This window comes from Ailuropoda melanoleuca, chromosome 5 (assembly GCF_002007445.2).
Source record: "Ailuropoda melanoleuca isolate Jingjing chromosome 5, ASM200744v2, whole genome shotgun sequence".
Classification (NCBI taxonomy): domain Eukaryota; kingdom Metazoa; phylum Chordata; class Mammalia; order Carnivora; family Ursidae; genus Ailuropoda; species Ailuropoda melanoleuca.
In genome coordinates, this window is record NC_048222.1 from 103,184,093 (window position 1) to 103,200,470 (window position 16,378).

Below are 16,378 nucleotides of genomic sequence, written 5' to 3' on the forward strand. Positions count from 1 at the left end.
TCTCTCTCCCTCAATCTGGCCCGGCCCAGCCACATCTCGATGGTGCCAGCGCACCTCCCCTGAGGCCTCCTCCGCCCCTCTCCTGGAGGCTGGCCCCGCCCCTCCCGCTGAGGCCCTAGCAACCACATCCGGGGCTCCGCGGGTGCTGTTGCCCGGGTAATTTTCTGGCTGTGGCCGGATCACAGAGGGTTGCGCGCCTGGGTCCCGATGCGTCTGCTAGAGCCCGGAGCTTGCAGAAGGGCCCGCGGGCCTGGTCTTGGGTGGTCGCAGGTCTCCTGGAGCCCTCAGCATCCCTTCTTTCTCACTCATACACCCCAGCTTCCCGCGTTAGGCGTCCCCCCAGCAGACGGTGAGCCGGAGGCGGGAGGGTGGAGGTGGACGTAGCTTGCCGCCACGCATATCACAGGAGAGCCAAAGCTTTCTCGGCTGCCGGAGAGCACGTAGAAGGTTGTTTCAGTCCCGCGGGGAGTGGGAGGGTGGAGGGAATGCGGGGTTAAGGGAACAGACGGGATGCGGGCGCCTCGCCCTAGCTTCCCCGGTGCCTGGAGCGCCCCACTCCGGCCACGTCACTCACGCCTACCCCTTTCAGGAAGACCAGACCACCAAGCCTGGCATCCCTGAGTTCTTGTGACTTGCTGTCTTTGTAATCACTGTGAGCTGCTCGCTCGCCGACGGTGGACCCCTTATACTTCTCTTTCCTGCTCCGTTTCTTTATCCAGATAACTGAGTTCAGCTTTATCTGCTCGCCCCATTTCTTCTTGGGTAGCTCACTGACCTGTAGACAGAAACCGCTGAACAATTCTTTCTCTCTGAGCCCTTTGTAGTTTACTAGGTTGAGACCCCAACCTGTTCTGTGGCTACTCTCCCTACCCCCGGCACTGAATGGAGGGAATGTGTGGCTGCGCAGTGGTGCTAGACATATCTGAAGCTCATTTGCATACAGTACGTACAGTTGATCCATCCACATAAATCTCGCATCAAGGTTCTGAACTGTTTTTCCTTTGAAAGCCTTGCATGCTCGTTTTTACCGCCATTTCACTTGTAGAAATTCGAAGGGTAACAGTGCATTCCGTGGGATTTTCTCTTCTTTAGAGTGTATTTCTCACCTGCCTTTGTCATATTCGTTGATGAGACATTTTTAATGGCTAAGTGCCGAAGACAGACCTTTGCCTTTACAGATTTTCAGCGTAGTGAATCATATATCCCTGTGCAAATATCTTCCCCATATCCGTGAATAGTAAATACCCGTGAGGACACAAATGTTTCAAAAGTAAATAACATTATTTATGGCTGAGATCTCCAGGACACTTCCTCTGTTAAAAATAGTACTGAAGTCTCAAAACATGAATCTGTGTATAAAGGACCCTCATCTAAGTGGCTCTATCCTTAACAAAAAGAGAAGAGCAAATGCATATGCCAGTTCGTTCAAACTGTAACTTCAGTTCCATAGCCATAGTGGAATTTTCTGTTCAAAGCCATCCTGTTAGTCTTCTCAATTATAAGAAAAGGATCCCAATCTAGAATAATTACTGCTCTTATTGTATAGGAACAGAATGGAACTTAGTAGCTAAGTGCCAGTATTCTTAGTTTCGGAGGGGTAATTAGGAAGAGGAGCATGGCAGTGCTCAGTGGTGCTTGAATGATCCGTACTTAACCGTTTGAGTTGGCTGGCACCTTAAGGATTCCTGCCAGGTGTCTCTTGAGTTTGGGGGTGCTTAGCTTCATTAGAGTTAGTCTAACTATTAAATTGTTAGACTCAGAGGTGTTTCTTAAATTGGAAAGGTGGACACTTGCTTTAATTATTTGTTCTTAGCTGGATAGTTTCCTCGGCAGCTGCTGCTGTTTTTGATAGAGATTCAGATGAATTTGGAACTGCTTGGAACTCATGCTCATTTCTGTTTGGTGAAGGTGCCGTTAATCATGTTAGGTACTCCAGTCCGGTGTGATTCTGGTACTGCATGTGATTAGTCCTCATACATAGTGCAAGGCCCCACACAGGATTAGTCTACACATGATTTCTGCAGCCCCGAGGGAAATTAGAATGTAGGTTGGCTCGAAGAAAACACTGGAAGCTACTTCAGCTGGTGATGGAAGACAGTGAAATTCTTTGTAATTTATTTTGGAAAAAGGAAGCAGTAGCTGGTATTTTTTTGATTTGGGGCAAATTTTTGATGCTGACACAAATACCTTATTTTAAATCTAACCCTGCTTAGATGGAGACCGACCTACCTTCCTCCTTCCTTCCTTCCCTCCTTCCTTCCCTCCTTTCTTTCTTTCTTTTTCTTTCTTTTTCTTTCTTTCTTTCTTTCTTTCTTTCTTTCTTTCTTTCTTTCTTTCTCCCTCTCTCTTTCTCTTTTTTTCTTTGCCCTAGAGTTTGGGGAATTCTGCCTGTTCATTCTCTTTAGGAAGAATAGAAGATTACTTCTTTTCTCTAAATTGGCATCTATGCTTGGAGAGGTAAGAAAAAAAGGTAATAGTTGTCTGCTGTGTATGTTTATGACATGGGGATTATCTGTTAATTTAACTTTCTACTGTTATTGGCTATTATTCAGCTTTTGAAAAATCTGGTGCCATTTATTCACTTGGCTTGTGGGAACTCTGACAGCCTATATTTCATTTATTGACCACAAAGGAAGGGGGGGCAACAGGTTAAAGAATATTATTCCTTTCTGAATAAATTAAATGTGCACGCAACCTTTTTTCTTCACTTTAGATGTTGAATACTGTATGCTGCGTATAAATATTATTTCCTCAAGAGAAAGAAAAAGGTGCTACCTTCAAATCTTTTCTAGGGGATTCTGGTAATGTCACAATAATTTTATCACTCTCCATCATCAGCTCCCTTTTCACGGAAACATATTTAGTTAATGATTGCACAGTGTAATTCTCTGGAAATAAACATTTGTTAGAGAATACTGATAAATGGAACATTTAAAGAAGCCCGTGAATAGTAGTCTGAGTGGAACATATGAGTAGAAATTGTTATAACTACAAAGAGAAAAAAACTGAAGTTTTTCATAATTCCATTATCTAGAATTAACATTCAACATTTTGTCAATGTCTTTTTTTCTATGTATATATATTTTTTCTACATTTATTTAAGAAATTGTTATTTAGAACCTACTGTTTGCTGGTCACTAAGCACTGTGGGAATAGCCATAAGCCTCTGCCTTCATGTAACTTTCAGTATATGTTGGTTTCGTTGGCATATAGTTTTGCATTTTGCTTTTTTCACTTAAAATATTATGGAATTTTCTTCATATCATTAAATATTCTCCTTCAGTGGCTCAGCAGTATTTTTGCATACATATTTCTTAATTTATTTACTTAGTCCTTTTTACACATTTGGGTTCTTTCCTGTTTTGTCTGTAATTATAAAACAACACAGTGTGAAGAATATTGTTGTATGGTAAAATTCTAAGATAACTTCCAATGATTCTCACTTTCTATAATTCCCTCTCATATGAACATGATAGGACATCGTTCTCATCATGTTATATTACATGCACAAGGGATTTTGCAAATGTAGTCAGTGACTTTAAATTAATCAAAAGGGAGATAATCTGGATGGGCCTACACTGATACCGGAACCTTTTAAGAGCAGGGAGTTTTCTCTTGCTGGTTGCAGCAGAGAAGGCAGAGAGATGCGAAGCGTAAGAGAGATTTGACAGGAGGAAGGTTCTCTGTTGCTGAAATGAAAAAGGGCCACAGTCAAGGACCTGAACCAGGAGCTGAGAGCAGTCTCTGCTGACGGCCAGCAAAAAACTCAGGGACCTCAGTCCCACAACCACAAGAAGTTGAATTCTGCCAATAACCTGAATGAACTTGCAAGCAGATTCTTCCCCAGAGCCTCCAGATAAGAGTCCCATTTGATTAACAGCTCGATTTCTGCCTTGTGAGATCCTAAGCAGAGGATCCGTTTGAGATCACCTGGACTTTTGGCCTGCAGAACTGTGAGATAATAAATGGGTATTGTTTTAAGCTACTAAATGCAGCAATAGATCATGAATACATGTGTAAGCTAGTTATTTTTATATTTATAATTATTCTTTGGGGTTAAAATCCTAGGTATGGACTTGCTGGGTAAAAGTTATGCACAGTTTTAAGGTTTTTGTATCATATTACTAATTTGTCCTTCATAAGCTTTGTACCAATTTATATACCTCCTCACAAACTATGTTATGACATTCTGGCAAATACTAGATACTGCCATTCCAATAGGCAAAAACAACAAAAAAAATACAAGTATCTCGTGTTTTGAAAGAAGATTTACATTTCTCTTGTTACTAGTAGAATTAACTATTGTTTTCTTGGAGTTCACTTGGTAAGTCTTTTTTAGTGACTTGCCGATTCTTATTCTTTAGTTAGCTTTACCATTGACATAGAGAAAAGAGTATCTTACATGTAGTACAGTATTTTTCTGTGGTAATATTTTCAAGGAGTAGAATGATTAATGATCTTAATTGACAAGATGGATACTTCTGAGAAATACGAGCTCCTGCCATTACTCCCTGCAAGAAATATTCCAGACATTATACTGTGGGAGAATGGAAAATATTAGCTTCATTGATTAAGCAGTATCGGTGCCTTGTTCTTTCCTAGGGAGAAAGTCTGGCTTGTCTGGTTTGGCATTAGGCATGTATGTGGTTGTTTCAGGAATAAAGATGTATTTTATAATACCATGGAAAATTGTAGGTTTCACTACTGTTTTAGAAGGAAATATATACTTTAACTCTCAGAAAACAACTAATATCTTTCTAAATAAATGTATCATTCTTTTCTTTTTCTTTTTTTTAAAGATTTTATTTATTTGACAGAGAGATACAGCGAGAGAGGGAACACAAGCAGGCGGAGTGGGAGAGGGAGAAGCAGGCTTTCCGCTGAGCAGGGAGCCTGATGTGGGGCTTGATCCCAGGACCCCGGGATCAGGACCCGAGCCCCCGGGATCGGGACCCAAGCTGAAGGCAGACGCTTAACGACTGAGGCACCCAGGCGCCCCAACATATCATTATTTTCAATTTGATCAAGATAATCACTTATCTCTTTGTATATTATATTGCTTTATTTGGGAGGAAATCAAGTGATTTTTTTTCTGTAATCCTTGTTATTTGAGATGATAGGGTTTATTTCTGATAAATGATTAAGGCATAAGTAAAAAAAAAAGAAGAAAGGAACAAAAGAAGAAGGGAAAGAACAGAAGAGAGAAGTTGGGAGAGTCCCTTTTTCTCTTAGGGAGTAGTTTTGCATGGTTTTCTCTTAAAAAATTGGTTCTTGCTATCTCAATTTCTGAAGGTTGGTATCTTCCTTTTTTTTTTTAAAGATTTTATTTTTTTTATTTGAGAGAGAGAGAGCACAAGAGGGGGAACAGCAGAAAGAGAAGGAGAAGCAGGCTCTCCACTGAGTGGAGAGCCTAGTGCGGGGCTCCATCCCAGGACCCTGGGGTCATGACCTGAGCCAAAGGCAGGCATTTCACTGACTGAGCCACCCAGATACCCGGATATCTTCCTAATAAGAGCAAGATATTTAAAAATGTTTATTTTGAAGTAATTGTAGATTTATAGGAAATTACAGAAAGATGTGTAGAGAGGTCATATATGAGCAAGTTTTTTGTTTGTTTGTTTTTTAGTTGAATGGTCAAATCTTATTAGAAAGGTCAGCCGACTTAATAGTGGGATATGGTTGCTATTTATATTCACAGAATTCATAAAGGCCTATTCTTCTGTTCTTCTGTAGAGGCTTAATATTGTTTTTGTTTTGTTTTGTTTTTTGGGCTATTGTGGTAAGTTTTTTTTGGTTTTTGTTTTGTTTTTTGTTAGGTTCAGGTAGGCATTGGAAAATGCTGCCTTGGTTTGGCTTGGTGCTGGGGACATAGAGTGTATAAACTATTATCAGAGGAGGCCACACCAATGTGATTCAAAGATACTGTAACATGGTGAAAAGAATGGTAAAATTTACATTAGAAAGCCTGGATTCTGGACTGCACTCAACTGCATTATAACTATATGAGCTTTAAAATTCAGTTTTATCTTCCTCCTGAGTTGTTTGGAATACAGGGAAGTAAAGGTGTCTGGAAACTAAAGCCCTGGGCTATCATAATTATTATTAAGACTTTTTTCTAGTAACAACAACAAAAAACTCCTTTACTGGTTGTAATTCCTAGGATAAAAATTACTTCTTGTAGACAACAAAGGCAGAGGAATGTTGACAAAAAGTCTTGTCCAAAAATTTTGTGCAGATGCGTACGACATCTTGAAACCTGGGAGGACATGGTGCCCAAACTATTTCATACAGTAGTGACACCTCCTCGTCAAATTAGCTTGTTACTTTGGCCTGCAGTAGGCCCAAGGCCTGTAGATTCTGGTAGGGTAGGTGCCACCTGGGAAAGTAGGGGCCAGCCCATCTAGGTCTGTGTGACTGTTCTCACAGTACTGTTTGATATGAGAGGGTCTTTGCTTTCAATATATATTTCAGTGAGATTCTTGCTTCTGTTTTCAAGTAGGATTTTGAAAAATCTTTGAATTGTAAAGATTGACACAGCCAAGGGGGCATTAGAGAGAAGATAATGATGATGAGATCATCACCAAACATTCATTGAACACTCTGTAAGGTGCTAAATGCTGTGCTGAGTGCCTTACACTCACTTGTTGAATCTCCTTGAATGTGCGATAACCCCATGAGGCAGGGGCTGTAGTTACACCTATTTTACAAATAAGGAAGCTGAAGATTCAAATGGTTAAGTAAACTACCTAGGATCACGTAAGTTTAAATGGCAGAATCACTTGTCAACTCAGGTGTGTCTGGCACCAAAGCCCATATCCTTACGCTATAATAAGCCCTTTATTTTACAGATAAGGAAGTGGAGGTCCTGAGACGTTAAAACCCGTGGTCACTTTTCTTCTTACTCTAGTCTGAGTCTTTTCTGTGTTATATCCTCTTAACTATTTGCTTATTCCTGTACATTTTGTCCATTATTTCTGGCCTCTTTACATCTGGCTAATGTGTCAAGTTGATACAGAGTTACTAGTTTTGTAAGCACTTAGAAAAATAATATTTAGATTTATAACATTTGTAATGGAATCACTTGATTTGATTTTTAGTGAAGCCTTTTCTACCAGACTCCTATAAAGGGGACGCTGTCTCCCATGTGCTATTAAAAGTTGAACCTTGTGACTACTGTCTGACTGTGTTTTTCTTTTAGAGAAGTCAGAGGGGGCAGTTGTGACTTCATGTGAAAAATAGCCACCAAAGATCTGTCCAGCATCATTTTTAGTTCTTTAATTTTGGTAAGCGCCCATTTTTAAAACAGATTAAATTTGCCTGAATTATTTCAGAAGTATATATTACAAAGCATTCAAAAGCAAGCGAGAATTCAAATGCACAGAGCAGAGCTAGAGGGCTTTTTACAGAGGCCCTTTAGGAGGTAAGCATTTCTCCTGGAAGCTTTGGTTATTACATTTGTAGAAACATGCTCCCATTCTTTTCATTATTATTAAAAGCATAACTAATTACATAAGTATTCTTTTTGATGTTCAATTGACACATCATTGCTAAAATAGCGTTCTTTTTTCTTTTTTTTTTTCCCGTTTTCAAGAGGCAGAAGATATACCATCAAATCCTAGAAGGATTCTACCACTTTCTTCTCCACCCTGAAGAGACTTGGAAATTAATGGGTAACGTTTTGCATGAAAATTACTGAATGCTTTTCCTTCTTATCTCAGAGGCCCTCTGTGGAGAATTAATAGGAGGTTGAATGCACGCATGGATAAAATGGATCATCTTAAAGGATTGAAGTTCCAAAAATATATCAGCAGGACTGGACAGGTTTGACATAATGAGATTTCTATTTTAGCTTGACTTCTGGAACACTGAATAAACTATAAACTGAGCCGCACAGGTCCTGGGAAGAAAGTTTCTCTTCTAAAATATTCTAGCAGCGTGTAACATTTTTCTTGTTCAGAAACCTTTGAAAATATATTTACTTATCAATTTTTAGAAATTTAAAGAAACAGCCACCAGAAAAACGAGCAATCTCCACACAAGCTCTGGCGGAGATGGCAGAAGCTTCCGAGGATGCCTCAGCTCTGCCCGTAACCGTGAAGAAAAAGAAAAGTTTATCCATTGAAGAAAAGATCGACATCATAAATGCGGTAGAAAGTGGCAAGAAAAAGGCAGAAATTGCAGCTGAATATGGAATAAAGAAAAATTCGTTGTCTTCTATTATGAAGAATAAAGACAAGGTTCTAGAAGCCTTTGAATCTCTGAGATTTGATCCAAAGAGAAAAAGACTGAGAACTGCTTTTTACACCGATCTGGAAGAGGCATTAATGAGGTGGTATCGAATTGCTCAGTGTCTAAATGTACCAGTTAATGGTCCGATGTTGCGTCTAAAAGCTAATGATTTTGCCCAGAAACTGGGACATAATGATTTTAAGTGCAGTAATGGTTGGCTGGATCGCTTTAAATCCAGGTATGGTTTAGTATTCAGAGCTCAACCTGTAGAAGCTACAGGTGTATCAGTCGACCCTTCAACGGTCTGGCACCAAAATGTACTTCCTTATTATTTAAATGATTATCATCCTAAAAATGTTTTTAATATAAAAGAGACGGGGCTGCTTTATCGAATGTTGCCTACAAATACATTTGCATTTAAAGGAGAAACATGCTCAATTGGAAAGTTATGCAAAGACAGAATAACTCTGGTGGTTGGGACGAATATGGATGGCTCAGAGAAACTTCCTTTGCTTATCATTGGAAAAAACAGAAATCCACATTGTTTCAAAGGTATAAAATCATTGCCTGTGTGTTATGAAGCTAACAGAATGGCATGGATGACCTCAGATATATTTGAACAATGGATGCGGAAGCTTGATGAGAAATTTCAAGCCCAGCAACGAAGAGTGGTGATTTTTGTTGATTCTTTTCCTTCACATCCAGAGGTAAAGGACCTAAAGTCCATTGAGTTAGCGTTCTTTCCATCATGTTTATCTTCCAAATTTATAGCTATGAAACAAGGTGTTATTAAAAGCCTTAAAATCAAATATCGACATTGCCTTATCAAGAAATTTTTAAGCTCTGTTGAAGGCAGCAAAGAATTTACATTTTCCCTACTAGATGCAGTTGATACTTTGCACCTTTGTTGGAGGGCTGTAACCCCAGAGACTATCGTTAAGAGCTATGAAGAGGCAGGATTCAAATCTCAAAAGGGAGAGAGTGACAAGACAAATGCAGAGACAGACACTGGTCTTGATTTGGTTGCCTATGCTCAGGCAGCTGGCGTGGAATTTCCTGAAGGTTTATCTATAGAAGAGTATGCTTCCCTTGATGATGATTTGGAGACATGTGAAGCTGCACCAGAAGGTGATCCAGTATGCACCGAAGAAAGTAAATCAGATGACACTGGATTTTATGCTTCCGACGAAGAGGATGATGGTGGATCTCTAGGAACTGAACTCCCTTTACCATCAAAAAATGAGGCAATAACTGCTTTAGATACTCTTAAAAATTTTCTTAGAAGTCAAGATATGAATGATGAGCTTCATAATTCTTTAGCAGACCTTGAAATTTTTATTAACTCATCATCTAAATAATTATTTGTAGTACAACATCTGAAGTGTAATAGCTTTTCCTGATGTGTTTTACTATATAAGGTATATAAAGGGAAAATACCACTTAAACATAAAAACAACAACAACAACAACAAAACCCACTTTGGTTTAATTGCATATGTCTTTGACCTGAATAGCAGAGTTCCCTAGGTAGATTAAATAATGAGTAAGTAAATGAAAGATATGAATTTCAATTTAGCAAGGTTTTGGGGAGTAGAAAATGTATTTCAGAGGCCTTGTACTTGAAATATATGATATAGATGTCAAAAATAAAACTCTCCAGCTATTTGATTCATACAGGTTGAATTGGTGATTGCTATTTTCTTTTTTTTTAAACGCAGATCATGTTCTAGAATATTTTATTTTATCTACCTCATCTCAGAAATAAAATATCTATTACTTAGATATTTATTTTTATAAAGGCATATATTCTAGCCTCGTATCAAGTATTAATTTTAAATTACTTAATTTTTCTTGTGACTAGCTTATCTTGTTGAGAAGAAATTTTGAAAAAGTGCTGAAAATAAAATCTCACCCAATTATACACCAAAGTGATTAAAAATAGATGTGTCACTATTTTCCAGTTATTTCTGTAGAAGGTCAAATGAAAGACTATGACCTTATCAGATGCTTTTTGTCATCCATAACCAGAAGATGATATGGATTCTTCCTAAATATTTGTATGCATATGTGTGTAATAGAAAAATCTATTACTGAAACATTTGTGAACTCTTATAATATTTATATTTTAATAAGATTACTCTTGAAAAGTATATATGAAGATATATATGCAGCTACTAGAAAAGAAAATGTTTTATGTGGTTCTTAGATAGTTTTCTAATTTTAACAGCTGAAACTTTTAATCTATCATATTATTTTCTTAGTTTTACTGAATTTTATTTTCAGGAAAAACTGAGTATCTTTTCAGCATATTTTGATATATTTAATCTTTTTTTTTCTTTCAAATTCAATGGCTAACATTGAATTAAATTTCTGTTTGAGGAAGTTCTGTCTACAGAATATTTTAAAATATTGTATGAAATTATTTACTCTCCATCCATAAAATAGTCTTTAAAAGTAGAAAAATATAACGTGTCAGACTTTTCTCTTGTCAGATTTTAAATGCCATACTTATTTAACATATTACATATAATTTAGGGTACCCTTTGAAAAGTATTTTGAAAAAGTGTAAAATGTTATACAGATTATTTTTATTATGAATTATTATTAGTCTGCCAACAAAAGACACATTTGGAAGGAAATACTTATAGAAAGTATTCTGATTTTCCATTGTTGATTTATTCTACTTTTGAGATTTAGCAATAGCAAGCCTTAAAAATATACTCAAATTAAGAAAATTTCTTGTGGAACAAAATATATAGATTACTTAAATTTAATTGAAAGCCTTTTAATTAATGATTTGATTTAAAAGTTTAGCATGGTTGGAATTGTGGACCTAAATCATGCATCGGAATCTCTCTGAAGAGCCCGAGCTGTAACTAGGGCACCTGGCATGCATTGAGCCTTCAATAATTCTTTTCTCTTTGTTTCTCTACTTCATACCATATTGACATCCAATATTTTTATGTAATCATTGCAGATATTCTATGACATAGGAATTATTGCTTCTATTTTTATAGATGAGGAAATTGAAACCTGAAAAAATAATTTGGTTAAAATCTCAGGCCCCAAACCAAAATGTGGTAGTTTCCTCTCACCTAGTCCTCTGTTCCTTTAACTATATACCACAATGCTTCTCTTCTATACTCTATACAAGAAAATGCTGGGTTTTTTTCCCCTTGAGTTTAGAGGCCCGAGAGTGAAATATTTCAGAGAATTTGCTGAATCTATATTGATAGCTCTGTTCCCAAGATCCCTCCTGAGAACACTCCTGCAACAACTACTCAGACTTTCTGGCTTGGTAATTCTGTACCACTCTAACACAGCAGTTCCCGTGGAGTTCTAGGGAAAATATTTGAAACAACTTTAATATGCCCAAAGTGCTGAAAGTACCTACCGGTTTTTCTCTATATGACATGATTCATTTTTTATTTCTGAGGCATAATAAATCTAAAGGGGATAAAATTAGACAAGGCTCCTATAGAGAATAAGAAAAAGATGCCTGCAGATTTAAATTTAAAGATAAACTTTTAAGTTGTTAATGTTGTATACTCTCTGTGTAGTGTATAAGCTATATAAATTTAAACAATTTCAGAACAAAAATTTTTTAAATTCACTTTTCTAGACCAGACAATCACGGCATACCTCGCTCCTGGTTTATCTTCTCCACACACAGTTACTACAAAGCTGGGACTAAATATCACTTGTCTTTTCAGAAAAGAACTTCACTTAACAATTCACCTGCTTTTCAGTTAAATGTGGTATTATTTTCAATGTTCTTGCTTTATGAATTTCTACTGTTGCAGCAGTGTTTTCCCCTCTGTCTACTTCATGAAACAACGAATCTTATATTGAATTTGGGACATCGATTCACTTTACTAATGAAAGGTTTGGTTCAGGATAAAGTAGGACAATGAGTAAGCCAAGACCTGAGAGTGTTATGTTGCCTGCCTGGCTTCTCATTTGGACCTAATGTCAAATGTAAAACCTCCCATTAACAGTATACAGAGCAGAATAATTGGAAGGGGGAGAAGAATAGGGGAGGGAGAGTTGAAGGAGAGCTTCCCAAGCGAACACCTCAGACCTCAAGAGAAGCCCTATTCAATCATGCTCAGTAGGGACTCAGCAGAGACTGGCAGAGAGAGATTTGTCCCTTAGGGGAGGTAGCACCCCATATCTCCCAACAGGTTCAGAGTCCAGTGGTGGGCTGGATCTTTGGGGGTACCTAGAGCTACCTAGCTAAGTACAGTGAGACATAAGGCAGCCAAGAAGATACACCAGTTGCTGAGAAGAATTCCTACCACCAGAGGAGAGAAAGGCCTAGGTTGGGGGACCATAGTTTGCACACAGTAAGTTCTCAGAAAAAAAAATTCATTCAATGGAATAAATGAAATCTAGCTCTAGTTCTATGCTACCTTGCAAAAAAACATTTCATTTCTCTAAACCTCAGTTTGTACTACCCATAAAATGAGACTGACACTTCATTTGAATTTATTTTGAGGATGAAAGAAAATTTTGCATGCAAATGCATTTAGCAAACTCGAAAGTGTTCCCTGACTATAAAGAATGACTAGAAAGGCACCTCTGTCCTAATTTTCCAGCTATCCCCAGGTATTAGCCTTATGGTCACTAAACATCAATGACAATTTTCTCATTGGCACTCTTCCATGAAATAAAATAGGGAAGTCAACATTTCTAGGAATATGCAATTTATGTATAGAACTAAAACATTTTCACTTTGGATGAAGGAATAAGGTACTTAGAAACCTCCATTTTTCCTTGTGCAAAGCTTCAGCAAGTATTGCAGATAGTCACCTGCTCACCATATGCTCATGTGACCTCTGTGCCATCGCAGGGAGTGGGGGAGGGGCGGAGATCTCTGGCATCTCTTCTTACAAGAGCACTGATTCCATCATGAGGAGCCCATCTTCATGATCTCATCTAACCTTAATCACCTCCCCCAAACCCCATCTCCAAGCAGCATTACACTTAAGGCTTCCACGTATGAATTTGGGGAGTGACAAACATTCAATCCATAACAACTACCTACTACCAATAAAGATATTCACATATGGGGCGCCTGGGTGGGTCAGTCAGTTAAGCATCTGACTCTTGATTTTGGCTCAGGTCATGATCTCAGCATCATGAGATCCAGCCCCACATCCAGCTCTGCGAGCAGTGTGGATTCTGCTTAAGATTCTCTCCCTCTGCCCCTCTCCCTGCTCATGCTGTCACGTATGCGTGCGCTCTCTCTCAAAAAAAAAAAAGTATTCATATTAATCAGTTTGTGACTTGCTGTATCAGTTTCCAACTTGCTATAAACTAAAAGGGTATGTATATTTCAGAACTTGTTACTCAGCTATAGCTATTAGCAAGGTGCTCCAAGTTCATAAAACTTTAAGAAGACATGACATTTTTCATGGCCTTGAATAAATGGAAAGACTCAATATTGAAATATATGTTCATTTGTTCCAAGTTAATCCCGATAAAAATCCTAATGCAGGTTTGTTGAAAATTTTGCAAAATAATTCAAATTTTTGTAAGAATAAATACGCATCAGTATCTCAGAAATTTTTGAAAAATAAAAATCGGGAGTATTTGACCTATACTACAATTTTAAACAATATGGTGTGGGCAAGAGAGTTAATAGGTCAATCAAAAGAATAATATGTGATGTCTAGAAAAAGAAAAAGAATACGTGTATGATAAAAATGGTTTCAATAGGGGCGCCTGGGTGGCGCAGTCGTTAAGCATCTGCCTTCGGCTCAGGGCATGATCCCAGCGTTCTGGGATCGAGCCCCACATCAGGCTCCTCTTCTAGGAGCCTGCTTCTTCCTCTCCCACTCCCCCTGCTTGTGTTCCCTACTTCGCTGGCTGTCGTTATCTCTGTCGCATAAATAAATAAAATCTTTTAAAAAAAAAAAGGTTTCAATAGTGGTGAAATAGATGGTTATTCAGTAACTGATATTAGGGCAAATGGCTAACAATATAGGATTAAAAAAAGACATCAAAATGAATCTTAGGATTAAACTCTAAAAGAAATGAAGGAAGGCAAGAAAGAAAAAAATGAAAAAAGGAAGGGGGAGGAAAGGAAGAAAGAATGAAAAAGAAGAACAGAAACTTGAAAATACTAGGAAAAATAGAGGTAAATGTAGATTTTAAATAGTATTTTAGTATTAGAAACATACTAAAAGAAAAATCTTTTAAAAGGTATGACCCTCAAGAATAGCTGAGTATAAAAATACTAATAAAGTATGGAAATATTGTTAACATCAGTAGGAATCATATGCAAGCAAAAAGAAAAAATGGGACATCTTTTGGGGGAGGGGCCACACATTAGACAAGATTATAAAGAATGATAATACCAAAGGTAGGCAAAAGCATAGAGAAATGGGTGCATTGCTGTGGGAAATATAAATTGGTACATTTAGTTATTATAATTATAGTCAGTGTATATTAAATACCAATTACCAGACTTCGAAGTGTTTTGCCTGTGTTAGTTAATATTCAGAATAACTCCAACTACTATCATCCCCATTTTACTGCTAAGAAAATTTAAGTATAGCTATAGCTAATAAATAACAGAACTAGGATTCAAACCCCAAAAATCTGACTTAAAAATATGTCATACATGATACAAATTTATCCTAACAAAATAAAAATATTAAGGATGTTTGTTGCCGTGTGTACAGGCCCATCATCCCTTATCCAAAACCCTGGGGACATATATGTTTCAGAGTTAAGAATTTATCAGATTTGAAAAAGTTAATATATACATATATTTCATATTATGTAACACCCCCGGGAGATACTAGGGCAGCACCCCGCAATCAAACATTAATAATTTTGCAGTGAAACATATTCCTATGAAGTCAGATATGTGAAGGTTATAAATAGCTTAATAGCTTCATAGTTTTTATTGCCAACTAAATTCATATCAGTTCAGTTTATCAAATGGATTACAAAATGGCTTTCAGAACAACTCTTCTTGTTTCAGAATGCTGATAAAAGATGTGTTCCTATAGTAGCTTAAAACAAAAACAAGACCGGAAACTATTTGAGAGGCGCCTGGGTGGCTCAGTCCATTAAACGACCAACTCTTGATATCAGCTCAGGTCATGATCTCAGGCTCCTGAGATAGAGCCCTGCATAGGGCTTGGCACTCAGCGGGGAGTCTGCTCGAGATTCCCTCTCTTCCTCTCCCTTAGCCCCTCCCCACCCCCATCTCTCTCAAATAAACAAATCAATCTTTTAAAAAAAGACTGAAAACTATGTGTTTTTTAGTAGAAAATTGGTTAAATATGTGTGTAATATTGAGTGCAATGTCGAGGTCCAAACTTTTTAACTTCTTTTACTTGCACGTATATGCAAATTTGCTTGCCTGAACTGGATAGTTTTCTAAATTTGACTTGCAAATTCTGGAACTAAGATCTATTCCACTGATTGTCCTTGTTGAACATCTTACCATCCACGCCAGGCTAGAAATTTTTTTGCCAAGTGAAGCAGGATCTATAGCATAGAATTGAATTGGTGAAAAACTAGATTTGCTGGTTTAATGTACTATAGATTGCATATTCACCTCCGTGCATTAGCCCAATTTAAGTTCAAAGAAGTCAGCTTCCTTGTTCAGGGTACTCTTAGCCAATATGTCAGGGGAAAAAATTGAAAGGATAGGGCCCCACTTCACTCCACCTTAACTTATTTTTTCCTAGTCATCAAATCCAACAAAATCACATTTTGTTTTTTTTTTAAGGTGGGGCTGTTGTATAATCTCTTCATATATATCTACCCAACAGTGCCTATTAAAACAAACAGGCTATTGATAAATATTTGCTCAGTTAGAGAACTACATGCAAAGTTGCTGATAGTCTTGTTTCCTGTATTCGTAATAGACTGGCTTTTTGTTTTGAATTGTTTCCCCCTAACTTCCTCTTTGTATGCCCCTGAACTCTCTTTGTTAATGCAAAGTCACCGCCTGTATTTTGGCTGCTACCACACCTTATTTTCTACGTTGCAAAATAGTTAACTCTGCATAGAGATAAGAACCACTTTCCTGTCACTACCTGCAGGGTGGAGGAACCATTCCTCCCAAAAGATCCAGAATGGTATCTCTTGACTCTTGCAAAGGTAATTGCCTCATTCGTACGCTCAAA

At 37.7% G+C, this 16,378-nt stretch overlaps 1 protein-coding gene across 10 annotated transcripts; it reads left to right on the top strand.

Annotated features, from left to right (window-relative positions):
* Positions 1–22: 22 nt before the first annotated feature.
* Positions 23–14,041, top strand: TIGD4 (tigger transposable element derived 4). 10 transcript variants are annotated; one of them, XM_019808930.2, is made up of 4 exons: positions 420–2,457; positions 7,199–7,283; positions 7,592–7,670; positions 7,994–14,041. In XM_019808930.2, the coding sequence occupies exon 4, from the start codon at positions 8,052–8,054 to the stop codon at positions 9,585–9,587; it is 1,536 nt and encodes a 511-aa protein (XP_019664489.1). In that variant the 5' UTR covers positions 420–2,457; positions 7,199–7,283; positions 7,592–7,670; positions 7,994–8,051; the 3' UTR covers positions 9,588–14,041. The 10 variants fall into 10 exon arrangements, with proteins under 10 accessions (XP_034517404.1, XP_034517401.1, XP_034517405.1 ...); XM_034661513.1 differs by lacking the exon at positions 420–2,457 and adding an exon at positions 23–156 and having other exon boundaries at positions 7,592–14,040; XM_034661510.1 differs by having other exon boundaries at positions 131–447; positions 7,592–14,040.
* Positions 14,042–16,378: the final 2,337 nt, after the last annotated feature.

Excerpts from the sequence above, each read along its gene's own strand:
- TIGD4 (XM_034661513.1), top strand. The coding sequence starts at position 8,052 with ATGGCAGAAGCTTCCGAGGATGCCTCAGCTCTGCCCGTAACCGTGAAG.